The sequence below is a fragment of the Salmo salar genome, chromosome ssa15 (genome assembly GCF_905237065.1).
Source record: "Salmo salar chromosome ssa15, Ssal_v3.1, whole genome shotgun sequence".
NCBI classification, from domain to species: Eukaryota; Metazoa; Chordata; class Actinopteri; order Salmoniformes; family Salmonidae; genus Salmo; species Salmo salar.
In genome coordinates this window covers 6,865,138-6,881,398 of record NC_059456.1, presented here as the reverse complement: position 1 = coordinate 6,881,398, position 16,261 = coordinate 6,865,138, and the positions used below count along the sequence as shown (strand labels likewise).

General features: G+C 45.9%; 1 protein-coding gene across 2 annotated transcripts in view; it reads left to right on the top strand.

Moving 5' to 3' along the window:
* Positions 1 to 7,511, top strand: part of LOC106570918 (sorting nexin-18-like) — a 34,340-nt gene extending 26,829 nt beyond the window's left edge. Inside the window, exon 4 of one of the 2 annotated variants that reach the window (XR_006759121.1) lies at positions 4,581 to 4,840. Coding sequence is in view for 1 of the 2 variants with exons in the window: in XM_045695426.1 (XP_045551382.1) it covers positions 4,581 to 4,834 (254 nt within the window). In the remaining variant the exon portion in view is untranslated. Of the gene's footprint in view, positions 1 to 4,580 lie in introns of both variants that reach the window. The other variant, XM_045695426.1, reaches the window with a different exon arrangement.
* Positions 7,512 to 16,261: the final 8,750 nt, after the last annotated feature.

The following is a 16,261-nucleotide window of genomic DNA, read 5'->3' as shown; positions in this document are numbered from 1 at the left end:
GAGTGTTAGGGAGAGAGAGAGAGAGTGAGTGAGGGAGAGAGAGAGAGAGTGGGGTTAGGGAGAGAGAGAGAGAGGGTTAGGGAGAGAGAGAGAGAGGTTAGGGAGAGAGAGAGGGAGAGAGAGGGTTAGGGAGAGAGAGAGAGTGGGGTTAGGGAGAGAGAGAGAGTGGGTTAGGGAGAGAGAGAGAGAGTGGGGTTAGGGAGAGAGAGAGAGTGGGGTTAGGGAGAGAGAGAGAGAGAGAGTTAGGGAGAGAGAGAGAGAGTGGGGTTAGGGAGAGAGAGAGAGAGAGGGTGGTTAGGGAGAGAGAGAGAGTGGGGTTAGGGAGAGAGAGAGAGAGAGGTTAGAGAGAGAGAGAGTGGGGTTAGGGAGAGAGAGAGAGAGTGGGGTTAGGGAGAGAGAGAGAGAGGGGTTAGGGAGAGAGAGAGAGAGTGGGGTTAGGGAGAGAGAGAGAGAGAGAGAGTGGGGTTAGAGAGAGAGAGAGAGAGAGTGGGTTTGGGAGAGAGAGTGGGGTTAGGGAGAGAGAGAGAGAGTGGGGTTAGGGAGAGAGAGAGAGAGAGAGTGGGGTTAGGGAGAGGGAGAGAGAGAGAGTGGGGTTAGGGAGAGAGAGAGAGAGAGTGGGTTAGGGAGAGAGAGAGAGAGGTTAGGGAGAGAGAGAGAGAGTTAGAGAGAGAGAGTGGGGTTAGGGAGAGAGAGAGAGAGTGGGGTTAGGGAGAGAGAGAGAGAGGTTAGGGAGAGAGAGAGAGAGTGGGGTTAGGGAGAGAGAGAGAGAGAGTGGGGTTAGGGAGAGAGAGAGGGGTTAGGGAGAGAGAGAGAGAGGGTTAGGGAGAGAGAGAGTGAGAGGTTAGGGAGAGAGAGAGTGAGAGTGGTTAGGGAGAGAGAGAGAGAGTGGGGTTAGGGAGAGAGAGAGAGAGAGTGGGGTTAGGGAGAGAGAGAGAGAGAGTGGGGTTAGGGGAGAGAGAGAGAGAGAGAGTGGGGTTAGAGAGAGAGAGAGAGAGAGAGAGAGAGTGGGGTTAGGGAGAGAGAGGTAGAGGAGAGGGAGAGAGAGAGAGAGTGGGGTTAGGGAGAGAGAGTGGGGTTAGGAGAGAGAGAGTGGGGTTAGGGAGAGAGAGAGAGAGTGGGGTTAGGAGAGAGAGAGAGAGAGAGGGTTAGGGAGAGAGAGAGAGAGTGGGGTTAGGGGAGAGAGAGAGAGAGAGGGGTTAGGGGAGAGAGAGAGAGAGAGGGGTTAGGGAGAGAGAGAGAGAGCGGGGTTAGGGAGAGAGAGAGAGAGTGGGGTTAGGGAGAGAGAGAGAGAGAGGGGGTTAGGGAGAGAGAGAGAGAGAGGGGTTAGGGAGAGAGAGAGAGAGAGAGTGGGGTTAGGGAGGGAGAGAGAGAGAGAGTGGGGTTAGGGAGAGAGAGAGAGAGAGGGGTTAGGGAGAGAGAGAGAGAGAGAGAGAGGGTTAGAGAGAGAGAGAGAGAGAGAGAGTGGTGTTAGGGAGAGAGAGAGAGAGTGGGTTAGGGAGAGAGAGAGTGGGGTTAAGGAGAGAGAGAGTGGGGTTAGGAGAGAGAGAGAGAGAGAGGGTTAGGGAGAGAGAGAGAGAGGGGGTTAGGGAGAGAGAGAGAGGTTAGGGAGAGAGAGGTTAGGGAGAGAGAGAGAGAGGGGTTAGGGAGAGAGAAGAGAGAGTGGGGTTAGGGAGAGAGAGAGAGAGTGTGGGTTAGGGAGAGAGAGAGAGAGAGTGGGGTTAGGGAGAGAGAGAGAGAGAGTGGGTTAGGGAGAGAGAGAGAGAGAGAGTGGAGTTAGGAGAGAGAGAGAGAGAGAGAGAGTGGGGTTAGGGAGAGAGAGAGAGTGGGGTTAGGGAGAGAGAGAGAGAGAGGGTTAGGGAGAGAGAGAGTGGGGTTAGGGAGAGAGAGAGAGAGTGGGGTTAGGGAGAGAGAGAGAGAGAGTGGGGTTAGGGAGAGAGTAGGGTTAGAGAGAGCGAGAGAGTCGGGTTAGAGAGAGCGAGAGAGTGGGGTTAGGAGAGAGAGAGAGAGAGAGAGAGAGTGGGGTTAGGGAGAGAGAGAGAGAGAGAGAGAGAGTGGGGTTAGGGAGAGAGAGAGAGAGAGAGAGTGGGGTTAGGGAGAGAGAGAGAGAGAGGTGGGGTTAGGGAGAGAGAGAGCGAGAGTGGGGTTAGGGAGAGAGAGAGAGTGGGGTTAGGGAGAGAGAGAGTGGGGTTAGGGAGAGAGAGAGAGAGTGGGGTTAGGGAGAGAGAGAGAGAGTGGGGTTAGGGAGAGAGAGAGTGGGGTTAGGGAGAGAGTAGGGTTAGAGAGAGTCGGGTTAGAGAGAGTCGGGTTAGAGAGAGTCGGGTTAGAGAGAGTCGGGTTAGAGAGAGCGAGAGAGTCGGGTTAGAGAGAGCAAGAGAGTTGGGTTAGGGAGAGAGAGAGAGAGAGAGTCGTGTTAGGGGGAGAGTTGATGGAGGTTAGGAAGTTGAGGGAGATTAGGGTGAGGGTTAGGGAGATTGAGAGGGAGTTTGGGGAGAGGGAGGTTAGGGAGTTTCTTCCACTGATTCTGTGCTAATTATTTGTGCACGCTTCAGTCAAGCAGAAACTAAGTCGGATGCAGCTGTCTGGTCAGCTGGGTCACACGTTGTTTAGGCATACAACTTGGCAGTGAGAGGGGTGAAGTTGTGTAATGGTGAGAACCAAAACCTATGCCTCCTATCCAAAAGAGAGGTTCAGTAAGGTCTTGTTTAGCCTGCCATATTTGTTGAATATAACTTAATATTCACAATATTGTTTGTTTATGTTAATGAAGTACCATTGCTTATGCATGTAAATTAAGAGTATCCTAAAGTCACAAAAAGACAAACAAATTAAAAATTAATTCCCCTTCCCTTGTTCTGTTGGCTTCTGTCAGTGGCCTGGAACTCTGTCAGTGGCCTGGAACTCTGTCAGTGGCCTGGAACTCTGTCAGTGGCCTGGAACTCTGCCAGTGGCCTGGAACTCTGCCAGTGGCCTGGAACTCTGCCAGTGGCCTGGAACTCTGCCAGTGGCCTGGAACTCTGCCAGTGGCCTGGACTATATTTATTGTTTGAAAAGCCATGCTGTGTTGAAGTGCTTTAAGTCCCCTCCATGGCTATAGACCAGCCCTATGCGGTAATACATGAGTATTTTTAGCTTTTAGTTCCCCCTTTCAGACCCATTATCATAGCCAATAATAATGCCCACAGACTCAGGCCTAGTCAGATCTCAGGCCAATGGGAACAGGTTGTTCACGCCAGGAATCTGGAGACTATTTTTGGGTCGAGCCCTCGGTGTCATCGAGCCTGTTGTAGATCTATAATGATCTGCTTTGAGAGGTTTTAATGGAAGTGTCTTTATGTGTTAGGCCATGTAATATAATGTCATGTCTGTGTAATGGTCATGTTATGCTGTTATTATGTTGACTTTAGAACCCAGCCTCTTCCTCTAAAGGGAGAGTTCACCCCAAATTACAAAATGACACGTTGGTTTCTTTACCCTGTCAGCAGGACAAGTTATGACGGCAGTCCATGCTTTGGTTTAGTTTCCCTGACACTGTTTCCACATGCTAACGTTTTAGCATTTGTGGCACAAATCCCATTCAAGTTATGAGACCAATATTAGCGTTTTAATTAATTTTTTTTGCACATCATATCCAAATTAACGGAAAATATCTCAAATTCATTGTGAAGCTCAGCACACAGTTGCTTATGGATGTTTTGAACATGTGTGAAAAAATTCTGATGTGTGTGCCACAAAATGCTAAAATATTAGCATGTGGGAACAATGCCAGGGAAACTAAAGCAAAGCATGGATTTCTGTCATACCTTGTCCAAAGACAACGTACAGGGTGAGGAAACCAATATGTCATGTTGTAATTTGGGTTAACTATGCCTTTTTAATGAAGTTGATAAAAATGGCAACTCAGACTTTTTTCCCCACAATATGCACATATGTGAACTTGCTGTCAATTGAGTCTTAACCCTCTATTCTGTCATTTCCTATCCTTTCTCTCCTGGACTACTGACCCTCTCCTCTCTCTCCTGGACTACTGACCCTCTCCTCTCTCTCCTGGACTACTGACCCTCTCCTCTTCTCTCCTGGGCTACTGACCCTCTCCTCTTCTCTCCTGGGCTACTGACCCTCTCCTCTCTCTCCTGGACTACCGACCCTCTCCTCTTCTCTCCTGGACTACTGACCCTCTCCTCTTCTCTCCTGGACTACTGACCCTCTCCTCTTCTCTCCTGGACTACTGACCCTCTCCTCTTCTCTCCTGGACTACTGACCCTCTCCCCCTCTTCTCTCCTGGGCTACTGACCCTCTCCTCTTCTCTCCTGGACTACTGACCCTCTCCTCTTCTCTCCTGGACTACTGACCCTCTCCTCTTCTCTCCTGGGCTACTGACCCTCTCCTCTTCTCTCCTGGACTACTGACCCTCTCCTCTTCTCTCCTGGGCTACTGACCCTCTCCTCTTCTCTCCTGGGCTACTGACCCTCTCCTCTTCTCTCCTGGGCTACTGACCCTCTCCTCTTCTCTCCTGGGCTACTGACCCTCTCCTCTTCTCTCCTGGGCTACTGACCCTCTTCTCTTCTCTCCTCTTTCTCCAGGAGCACTTACCAAGGTGAAGGAGTCCCAGAAGCACGTTGAGGAAGGCAAGATGGACGCTCCCCAGGCGGACGGCGTCAACGAGCGCTGTAACATCATCTCCTTCGCCACGCTGGCAGAGATCCAGCACTTCCACCAGGTCAGGGTGAGGGACTTCAAGGCCCAGATGCAGCAGTATCTAACCGAGCAGATTGGCTTCTTCCAGAAGATCACAGGCAAGCTGGAGGAGGCCCTGCAGAAGTATGACAACGCTTAGACGGAGGGACACCCTGATTGGTCTAAATCCGATTGACCACATTCTGATTGGTCGAGATCTCATATCCGACCCCCCCCCACTCCCATTGGTCCAGATATGACCCTTGACCTCCCTCAGTCAGCCAATCATTGAAGCCCCCGGTGGACATTACCTTCAACTGCCAAACAGCAATACAATCCACTATGAGAAAACACTGACCGACCTGGAAAGTCCCCTGAAGGCTGGATTGTTTCCTGACGCCTGGATGTTGATTCCATGTATGGTGGCTACTGATTTGAAGGAGCTTGAGTTGACATCTGGCTTTGTTTTAATGGGTTTTAATGCAGTGGTTTTTTTTTCTGGATCAAAATGGGGTTTGGGTGGTGGGTGTGGCCATGCGCATGACAAAATCTGTTTTAAAGCAAATTTCCTGTAATTCTACACATTTTGCCATGTGGCTGAGAGAATATTTGCAGTTTTATAAAGATTATATCCTCTAACACATTTTGCTATGGCTTATGCTATTTCAGTGACTCCAACATTCTAATGAAATCAATGGGGGGGGGCATGCCTGACAAATACTCCTGAATGCATAATTTTTATATTTTAGATTCTCCCTGACAGTCTCGCTTTTATTATGGTGATTTTTACTTTTCAAAGAGGCTGTTATTTTTTTAATTAAAAAAAAAATATATATTAGCTTTTCTACATACTTTATATCTTGTTTTAGTCGTTTTAAGTTTACACTGAAAAATGTTTTTTCATTTTTTATTTTTTTCATATATAGTTTTTTTTTACTGTTTGGACATAGTTGGCCCGACAAAACACTGAGGCAGCGGACAGCCCAATACTTTTCTACGTAGAGACAACACTGGGGTGGTTTAGGAGGTGAGCCACTCAGACGTGAGACTACAAAAAGGTCATATAGCTTCTATAAAGCTTCTGTTTTGTATTGATCGATGACAAGGCAAACCTCAGTTGGTGGTACGTATTGATTTAACGAGGGCTATCCTCACCGTGACTGGTTTGGTAGGTGTAGTAGTCCACCGAGTGGGTGGATATGCTATTATCACAATCGTAACTTAGAGAGGGGAAACTCAATATATGGTGTGTAAACTTGTATCCCTACTGCTGCGTATACTAACGACGGTAACATGGGAAGGTGTTGTGTTCTTTAACCTTGTAGCTCACACTATGTGGACTAAACCTTTTTAACAACGTGACCAAGTTTTATCTTAACTAGTAAGTGATTTGTTCAGAGGGGAGTCTCTACCGTAAAGCAATGCTGTTTAGTGGCTTTAAACAGTTAAAATGCTGCCTTCTGCTATAACGCTTGAGCTCCTCATAGTGTGTGTCCCAAATATCTTCATATTCCCTATATATAGTGTACTACTTTTGATCAGAGCCCTATGGGTAGTGCGCTATATAGGGAATAGGGTTCCATTTGGGAAGTCTCATCTCTAGCAGGGACATGTTTACACATACAGACTCCCAGACTTGTGGCTTTTTTTGATTGTCTCTCTCTGATTTATATATATATATATATTTTAGATTTTTTTTTTAAAATAACTTCTATAAAGGTTTATGTAATAATATAAATATATTCTCATATTTCGTTTTTTAAGAGGCTTGTTTGTTGCAAATATTATAGAAAGGTTATCGAGAACCACGCTTTTGGACGTGGACTAGTGTTTTTTTGAGAGAAGTGCCCACCCGATGGGCAGCAGAATCCGTCGGACTGCTTGGAGTGCTGGCCTCGACGATTCTCCCTTCAGAGACTGAAGTCTGATTCAGGGGCATCAATGTAGAGCATGTGACTGGATCATTCTGACTGGGACAAGGCTGATTTTTACAGAGCACGGAGAGGAAGAAAGCTATACTGCTCTCAGTGGGATAACCTGTTCTCTTCTTACTGCAGGCTAGGATTCCATTCAGCGGACATCATGGGACCATGAACTCTGCCTGCTTCGAGCAGTTCAGAGCCTTGGAACGCAAGGGAACATGTCTCGGACTGAAATGGATTAACACAGACTGAAATGGACTGGACAGTCGGCTCAGACTGAAACTAAACTGGCCATTTTAGCCCTCCCTAAAATCAATTTCTTTGAAAGTTATTTGAAGAAGAAAAAAACTCTCTAAATATTATTCTTGCACAATGTTGATTTTTTATTTTTTAACTTTTATTTTTTATTTTTTAGAGGTTGATGGATGTTAGTCTGTCAGTCAGACTGGTTGATGGGTAGAGAGAGAGAGAGATCAGTCAGACTGGTTGATGGGTAGAGAGAGAGAGAGAGATCAGTCAGACTGGTTGATGGGTAGAGAGAGAGAGAGATCAGTCAGACTGGTTGATGGGTAGAGAGAGAGAGAGAGAGAGATCAGTCAGACTGGTTGATGGGTAGAGAGAGAGAGAGATCAGTCAGACTGGTTGATGGGTAGAGAGAGAGAGAGATCAGTCAGACTGGTTGATGGGTAGAGAGAGATCAGTCAGACTGGTTGATGGGTAGAGAGAGATCAGTCAGACTGGTTGATGGGTAGAGATCAGTCAGACTGGTTGATGGGGAGAGAGAGAGAGATCAGTCAGACTGGTTGATGGGTAGAGAGAGAGAGAGAGATCAGTCAGACTGGTTGATGGGTAGAGAGAGATCAGTCAGACTGGTTGATGGGTAGAGAGAGATCAGTCAGACTGGTTGATGGGTAGAGAGAGATCAGTCAGACTGGTTGATGGGGAGAGAGAGAGAGAGAGATCAGTCAGACTGGTTGATGGGTAGAGAGAGAGAGAGATCAGTCAGACTGGTTGATGGGTAGAGAGAGAGTCAGTCAGACTGGTTGATGGGTAGAGAGAGAAGAGAGATCAGTCAGACTGGTTGATGGGGATAGAGAGAGAGAGAGAGATCAGTCAGACTGGTTGATGGGTAGAGAGAGAGAGAGAGATCAGTCAGACTGGTTGATGGGTAGAGAGAGAGAGATCAGTCAGACTGGTTGATGGGTAGAGAGAGAGAGAGAGATCAGTCAGACTGGTTGATGGGTAGAGAGAGAGAGATCAGTCAGACTGGTTGATGGGTAGAGAGAGAGAGAGATCAGTCAGACTGGTTGATGGGTAGAGAGAGAGAGAGATCAGTCAGACTGGTTGATGGGTAGAGAGAGAGAATCAGTCAGACTGGTTGATGGGTAGAGAGAGAGAGATCAGTCAGACTGGTTGATGGGTAGAGAGAGAGAGAGATCAGTCAGACTGGTTGATGGGTAGAGAGAGAGAGAGAGATCAGTCAGACTGGTTGATGGGTAGAGAGAGAGAGAGAGATCAGTCAGACTGGTTGATGGGTAGACATCCTTCCTCTCCTGTTATTAATTCAGTCTAACGATCCTAGTACAGATCTGGAATCCTCAGCCAGCCTGACTCTCCTGTTATTTTAACTTATGTGCCAGTTTTAGTGTCGAGTCAGAGACTAAATAAACTACATAAACTCCTCCACGTATTGGTCTCGTTTGTACATGTCTGCTGTCACATTGTGATGTTGCTGCTCAGGGACTCCCAGGGGTCTTGTCTGGTCCGACGGTTCAATTGCTCCCTGCTTCTTCACACGTAATATAACTAGCCCGACGTAGGCTACACCGATCTGATGACAGACCTGCCGGCGGGTTCAGGATCAGGCTCAGGATCAGGTTCAGGATCAGGATCAGGTTCAGGATCAGGCTCAGGTTCAGGCTCATGTTCAGGCTATCCATCAGATACATGTGTCCAGTGTTTTTCTTTAAAGATGCCAGAGAAGATGCCAAGATACGTCCTCCAAGCAGCCAAGTTCAACAGCCTAACAGCTTTAACACTGAATGTGTTGCTATCACTTTTATCATCTCATTAAATCATTTCCTTTAAATGACTGAAGATTGAGTGATACTCTTAAATGAGTATGTTGTTTGATTGAACAATCCATTTTCCCTGAGAAATTCTATTAATCCCTGAGTCTGTACTGAAAAAAATAGTATGTTTTTGTCATGGACAAATTTGCTGTGGAAAAAGAAACCTCAGCCTTGTCTTGGAATGGAGAAAGATAGATAGATAGATAGAGGAAGTGTGTTTTGTTTGGGTTGGAGGAGAATCCATGCATGAAGGATGTGGTGGTGATGGCAGCAGGACATTTGATCAGCGACGGTCCTTTCAGCTCCTCTGGACATCAGCTGGGTTATTGGTAGGGCTCTGTTAATGTGTTCAACACTGTCAGACAGACACACTTTTAACTTATGTGCAAGTTTTAGTGTCGAGTCAGAGACTGCCTTCTTTTTGACCTCCTGTAAATTAAATACTTCACTGTCCTATGAAAAGAAAATTGTTTCCAGATGCCTGTTCCACAAAGTAAACTGCTGTAATCAGAGCTTAGTCTTGGCTCTGAGGGCTGTTTGCTATTGTCAAGACTGGACAGCAAAGGTGACCATGTGTTCAGTTCTTGAAGGAAAGTTCCGGTTGACTCTATGTTGATGTAGTAAAATGTTTACGTGGAATTTCCATTAAAACAGAATAAGGTCAAAGAAGGGTCTATACTGATACCTGTGACCTACCGTTTGGATTGTAACATGAACCCAGTGTCTGGGGGAATGGCTAAACTTTTTTAGTTTTTTTGTTTGTTGTTGTTGCAAAAGGTTTTGCTATGGTGTGCCTTAATGAATACAACCCTGGGTTCCTAGATCTGCCAACTCTGTATCCAGGGTCCCTGTACTGAGGGTAGTGGTAGCTCCAAGATTGATCCTAGATCTGTCCAGGGTAACCTCTTGTGAGGCTAAGCGGCCCATCAAAGAGCAGCAGAGGCCCAACAGACAGGCAGTAATTGAAAACAGACCAGAGACTGTTTCCATGAGGAATCTGCTGAGTACAAGCAAACTCCTCACATTCCAGCAGAATGAACTCTGCAGAAAGAGAGAGAAAAAAAGAATAAGCACTTGAAAAGTCTTTTTTTCATAAGACTGAGGCATGAACTGCGATGTTTTGGTCATGACCTGGTATTCATTGGTATTGTAAGATTTTATCGATATCAGTATGACTATCTGTTGAGTCATACTGAACACTATTATATGGCGTTAGTTTCCTTGTGTATAGGGTTAGTGAGAAGAAAAAACGAGTTTAATCTTGAAGTGACAAAAGCATGGATTAGCTTTCTGCATCATTTTTTTTGACAAGTTTAAGATTTTTTGCAATGTTACGAAGATGGGGGGAAAAAAAGCTGCTCTTGAAATATTTTTGATATGTTCGTCAAAAGAGAGATCAGGGTCCAGAGTAACGCCAAGGTCCTTCAGTTTTATTTGAGTTGACTGTACAACCACCGAGATTCATTGTCAGATCCGACAGCAGATTTCTTTGTTTCTCAGGAAACACAGGCTTCCAAGGTAGGCATTTTTGGGGCTTCACCATGTTTCATCGAAATGTACAGGTGTGTTTTTTTCTGCATAGCAGTGACAGTTGGCATTTTGTTTCCGAATGACATCACCAAGTGGTAGAATATATAGTGAAAACAATAGTGGTCCTAAAACAGAACCTTGAGGAACACCGAAACTTACAATTGATTTGTCAGAGGACAAACCATCCACAGAGATGAACTCATATCTTTCAAACAAATAAGATCTAAACCAGGCAAGAACTTGTGCTCGTAGACCAATTAGGGTTTCCAATCTCTCCCCAAAATATGTGGTGAACGATGGTTTCGAAAGCGGCACTAAGGTCGAGGAGCACGAGGACAGACGCAGAGCCTTGGTCTGACGCCATTAAAAGGTAATTTACCACCTTCACGAGTGTTGTCTCAGTACTATGATCAGGGTCTAAAACCTGGAGCGTTTCATATACGTTATTTGTCTTCAAGAAGCAACATTTAAAAAAAATATATATATATATAAAAATACAGGCATGTGAGATTCGATACAGGCTGATTAGTTTAAAAAAACAAATTCATGTGTCAGGTTTGGCTTTTTCAGGACAGGCTTTATTACTGCCACTATGGGTGAGTTTGGTACACATCCGGAGGATAGGGAGCCGTTTATTATGTTCAGCATAGGAGGGCCAAGCACAGGAAGCAGCTCTTTCCGTAGTTAAGTTGGAATAGGGTCCAGTAGACAGGAAGGTTGAGGCCATGACAATAGGACATCTTGTAGACATGTTAATGAAATAACAATAGGACATGTTGTTGACGTAACAATAGGACATGTTTTTGACGTAACAATAGGACATGTTGTTGACATAACACTAGGACGTGTTATTGACATAACAATAGGACATGTTGTTAACATAACAATAGGACATGTTGTTGACGTAACAACAGGACATGTTGTTGACAACACTAGGACATGTTATTGACATAACACTAGGACATGTTGTTGACAGAACAATAGGACATGTTGTTGACATAACAATAGGACATGTTGTTGACATAACAATAGGACATGTTGTTGACATAACAATAGGACATGTTGTTGACATAACAATAGGGCATGTTATTGACATAACAATAGGGCATGTTGTTGACGTAACAATAGGGCATGTTGTTGACGTAACAATAGGACATGTTGTTGACGTAACAATAGGACATGTTGTTGACAACACTAGGACATGTTATTGACATAACACTAGAACATGTTGTTGACAGAACAATAGGACATGTTGTTGACATAACAATAGGACAAGTTGTTGACATAACAATAGGACATGTTGTTGACATAACAATAGGACATGTTGTTGACGTAACAATAGGACATGTTGTTGACATAACAATAGGGCATGTTGTTGACATAACAATAGGACATGTTGTTGACGTAACAATAGGACATGTTGTTGACGTAACACTAGGACATGTTAGTGACAACACTAGGACATGTTATTGACATAACACTAGAACATGTTGTTGACAGAACAATAGGACATGTTGTTGACATAACAATAGGACATGTTGTTGACATAACAATAGGACATGTTGTTGACATAACAATAGGACATGTTGTTGACGTAACAATAGGACATGTTGTTGACATAACAATAGGGCATGTTGTTGACATAACAATAGGACATGTAGTTGACGTAACAATAGGACATGTTGTTGACGTAACACTAGGACATGTTATTGACATAACAATAGGACATGTTGTTAACATAACAATAGCACATGTTGTTGACGTAACAATAGGACATGTTGTTGACATAACAATAGGGCATGTTGTTGACATAACAATAGGACATGTTGTTGACAAAACAATAGGGCATGTTGTTGACATAACAATAGGGCATGTTGTTGACATAACAATAGGACATGTTGTTGACATAACAATAGGGCATGTTGTTGACATAACAATAGGACATGTTGACATAACAATAGGACATGTTGTTGACATAACACAAGGACATGTTGTTGACGTAACAATAGGACATGTTGTTGACATAACACTAGGACATGTTATTGACATAACAATAGGACATGTTGACATAACAATAGGGCATGTTGTTGAAATAACAATAGGACATGTTGTTGACATAACAATAGGACATGTTATTGACATAACACTAGGGCATGATGTTGACATAACAATAGGACATGTTGTTGACGTAACAATAGGACATGTTGTTGACATAACACTAGGACATGTTATTGACATAACATTTACATTACATTTACATTTAAGTCATTTAGCATATGCTCTTATCCAGAGCGACTTACAAATTGGTGCATTCACCTTATGATATCCAGTGGAACAACCACTTTACAATAGTGCATCTAAATCTTTTAAGGGGGGGGGTTAGAAGGATTACTTTATCCTATCCTAGGTATTCCTTAAAGAGGTGGGGTTTCAGGTGTCTCCGGAAGGTGGTGATTGACTCCGCTGTCCTGGCGTCGTGAGGGAGCTTGTTCCACCATTGGGGTGCCAGAGCAGCGAACAGTTTTGACTGGGCTGAGCGGGAACTGTGCTTCCTCAGAGGTAGGGGGGCCAGCAGGCCAGAGGTGGATGAACGCAGTGCCCTTGTTTGGGTGTAGGGCCTGATCAGAGCCTGAAGGTATGGAGGTGCCGTTCCCTTCACAGCTCTGTAGGCAATCACCATGGTCTTGTAGCGGATGCGACCTTCAACTGGAAGCCAGTGGAGAGAGCGGAGGAGCGGGGTGACGTGAGAGAACTTGGGAAGGTTGAACACCAGACGGGCTGCGGCGTTCTGGGTGAGTTGTAGGGGTTTAATGGCACAGGCAGGGAGCCCAGCCAACAGCGAGTTGCAGTAATCTAGACGGGAGATGACAAGTGCCTGGATTAGGACCTGCGCCGCATCCTGTGTGAGGCAGGGTCGTACTCTGCGAATGTTGTAGAGCATGAACCTACAGGATCGGGTCACCGCCTTGATGTTAGTGGAGAACGACAGGGTGTTGTCCAGGATCACGCCAAGGTTCTTAGCACTCTGGGAGGAGGACACAAGGGAGTTGTCAACCGTGATGGCGAGATCATGGAATGGGCAGTCCTTCCCCGGGAGGAAGAGCAGCTCCGTCTTGCCGAGGTTCAGCTTGAGGTGGTGATCCGTCATCCACACTGATATGCCTGACAGACATGCAGAGATGCGATTCGCCGCCTGGTTATCAGAAGGGGGAAAGGAGAAGATTAATTGTGTGTCGTCTGCATAGCAATGATAGGAGAGACCATGTGAGGATATGACAGAGCCAAGTGACTTGGTGTATAGCGAGAATAGGAGAGGGCCTAGAACAGAGCCCTGGGGACACCAGTGGTGAGAGCGCATGGTGCGGAGACAGATTCTCGCCACGCCACCTGGTAGGAGCGACCTGTCAGGTAGGACGCAATCCAAGCGTGGGCCGCACCGGAGATGCCCAACTCGGAGAGGGTGGAGAGGAGGATCTGATGGTTCACAGTATCAAAGGCAGCAGATAGGTCTAGAAGGATGAGAGCAGAGGAGAGAGAGTTAGCTTTAGCAGTGCGGAGAGCCTCCGTGACACAGAGAAGAGCAGTCTCAGTTGAATGCCCAGTCTTGAAACCTGACTGATTAGGATCAAGAAGGTCATTCTGAGAGAGATAGCAGGAGAGCTGGCCAAGGACGGCACGTTCAAGAGTTTTGGAGAGAAAAGAAAGAAGGGATACTGGTCTGTAGTTGTTGACATCGGAGGGATCGAGTGTAGGTTTTTTCAGAAGGGGTGCAACTCTCGCTCTCTTGAAGACGGAAGGGACGTAGCCAGCGGTCAAGGATGAGTTGATGAGGGAGGTGAGGTAGGGGAGAAGGTCTCCGGAAATAGTCTGGAGAAGAGAGGAGGGGATAGGGTCAAGTGGGCAGGTTGTTGGGCGGCCGGCCGTCACAAGACGCGAGATTTCATCTGGAGAGAGAGGGGAGAAAGAGGTCAAAGCACAGGGTAGGGCAGTGTGAGCAGGACCAGCGGTGTCGTTTGACTTAGCAAACGAGGATCGGATATCGTCAACCTTCTTTTCAAAATGGTTGACGAAGTCATCCGCAGAGAGGGAGGAGGGGGGGGAGGATTCAGGAGGGAGGAGAAGGTAGCAAAGAGCTTCCTAGGGTTAGAGGCAGATGCTTGGAATTTAGAGTGGTAGAAAGTGGCTTTAGCAGCAGAGACAGAAGAGGAGAATGTAGAGAGGAGGGAGTGAAAGGATGCCAGGTCCGCAGGGGAGGCGAGTTTTCCTCCATTTCCGCTCGGCTGCCCGGAGCCCTGTTCTGTGAGCTCGTAGTGAGTCGTCGAGCCACGGAGCAGGAGGGGAGGACTGAGCCGGCCTGGAGGATAGGGGACAGAGAAAATCAAAGGATGCAGAAAGGGAGGAGAGGAGGGTTGAGGAGGCAGAATCAGGAGATATGTTCGAGAAGGTTTGAGCAGAGGGAAGAGATGATAGGATGGAAGAGGAGAGAGTAGCGGGAGAGAGAGAGCGAAGGTTGGGACGGCGCAATACCATCCGAGTAGGGGCAGAGTGAGAAGTGTTGGATGAGAGCAAGAGGGAAAAGGATACAAGGTAGTGGTCGGAGATTTGGAGGGGAGTTGCAATGAGATTAGTGGAAGAACATCATCTAGTAAAGATGAGGTCAAGCGTATTGCCTGCCTTGTGAGTAGGGGGGGAAGGTGAGAGGGTGAGGTCAAAAGAGGAGAGGAGTGGAAAGAAGGAGGCAGAGAGGAATGAGTCAAAGGTAGACGTGGGGAGGTTAAAGTCACCCAGAACTGTGAGAGGTGAGCCATCCTCAGGAAAGGAACTTATCAAGGCGTCAAGCTCATTGATGAACTCTCCAAGGGAACCTGGAGGGCGATAAATGATAAGGATGTTAAGCTTGAAAGGGCTGGTAACTGTGACAGCATGGAATTCAAATGAGGAGATAGACAGATGGGTCAGGGGAGAAAGAGAGAATGTCCACTTGGGAGAGATGAGGATTCCAGTGCCACCACCCCGCTGGCTCGATGCTCTAGGGGTATAAGAAAACACGTGGGCAGACGAAGAGAGAGCAGTGGGAGTAGCAGTGTTATCTGTGGTAATCCATGTTTCCGTCAGCGCCAGGAAGTCTAGGGACTGGAGGGTAGCATAGGCTGAGATGAACTCAGCCTTGTTGGCTGCAGACCGGCAGTTCCAGAGGCTGCCGGAGACCTGGAACTCCACGTGGGTCGTGCGCACTGGGACCACCAGGTTAGAGTGGCAGCGGCCACGCGGTGTGAAGCGTTTGTATGGCCTGTGCAGAGGGGAGAGAACAGGGATAGACAGACACATAGTTGACAAGCTACAGAAGTGTTGTTTCTTGTATTATTGTCTCTTGTGTCTTTAGAGAACTGTTTCACTTTGATATCCTTTTTCTTCTGTCCTGATTTTCTCTTTCTTTTCTTCTGTTAACTAGATATTCTTTGTTGTTCTTCGTTAGCTAGCTAGCGTCTTCCAAAAGAGTCCCTAGCAACTGCTTAGCAACTGGTAAACAATTCAGCTAGCTAAGATAACTACAATTTTATGAAAATAGTTATTTTTCAAAAGCCTATCTTTGTTTGTTGCTTGTTTTGTTAGGACATGTTATTGACATAACAATAGGACATGTTATTGACATAACAATAGGGCATGTTGTTGACATAACAATAGGACATGTTGACATAACAATAGGACATGTTGTTGACATAACAATAGGACATGTTGTTGACATAACAATAGGAAATGTTGTTGACATAACAATAGGGCATGTTGTTGACATAACAATAGGACATGTTATTGACATAACAATAGGACATGTTATTGACATAACAATAGGACATGTTATTGACATAACACTGGGACATTTTGTTGACATAATAGGACATTTGTTGACGTAACAATAGGACATGTTGTTGACATAACAATAGGACATGTTGACATAACAATAGGGCATTTTATTGACATAACACTAGGACATGTTGTTGACATAACAATAGGACATGTTGTTGACATAACAATAGGACATGTTGTTGACATAATAGGGCATGT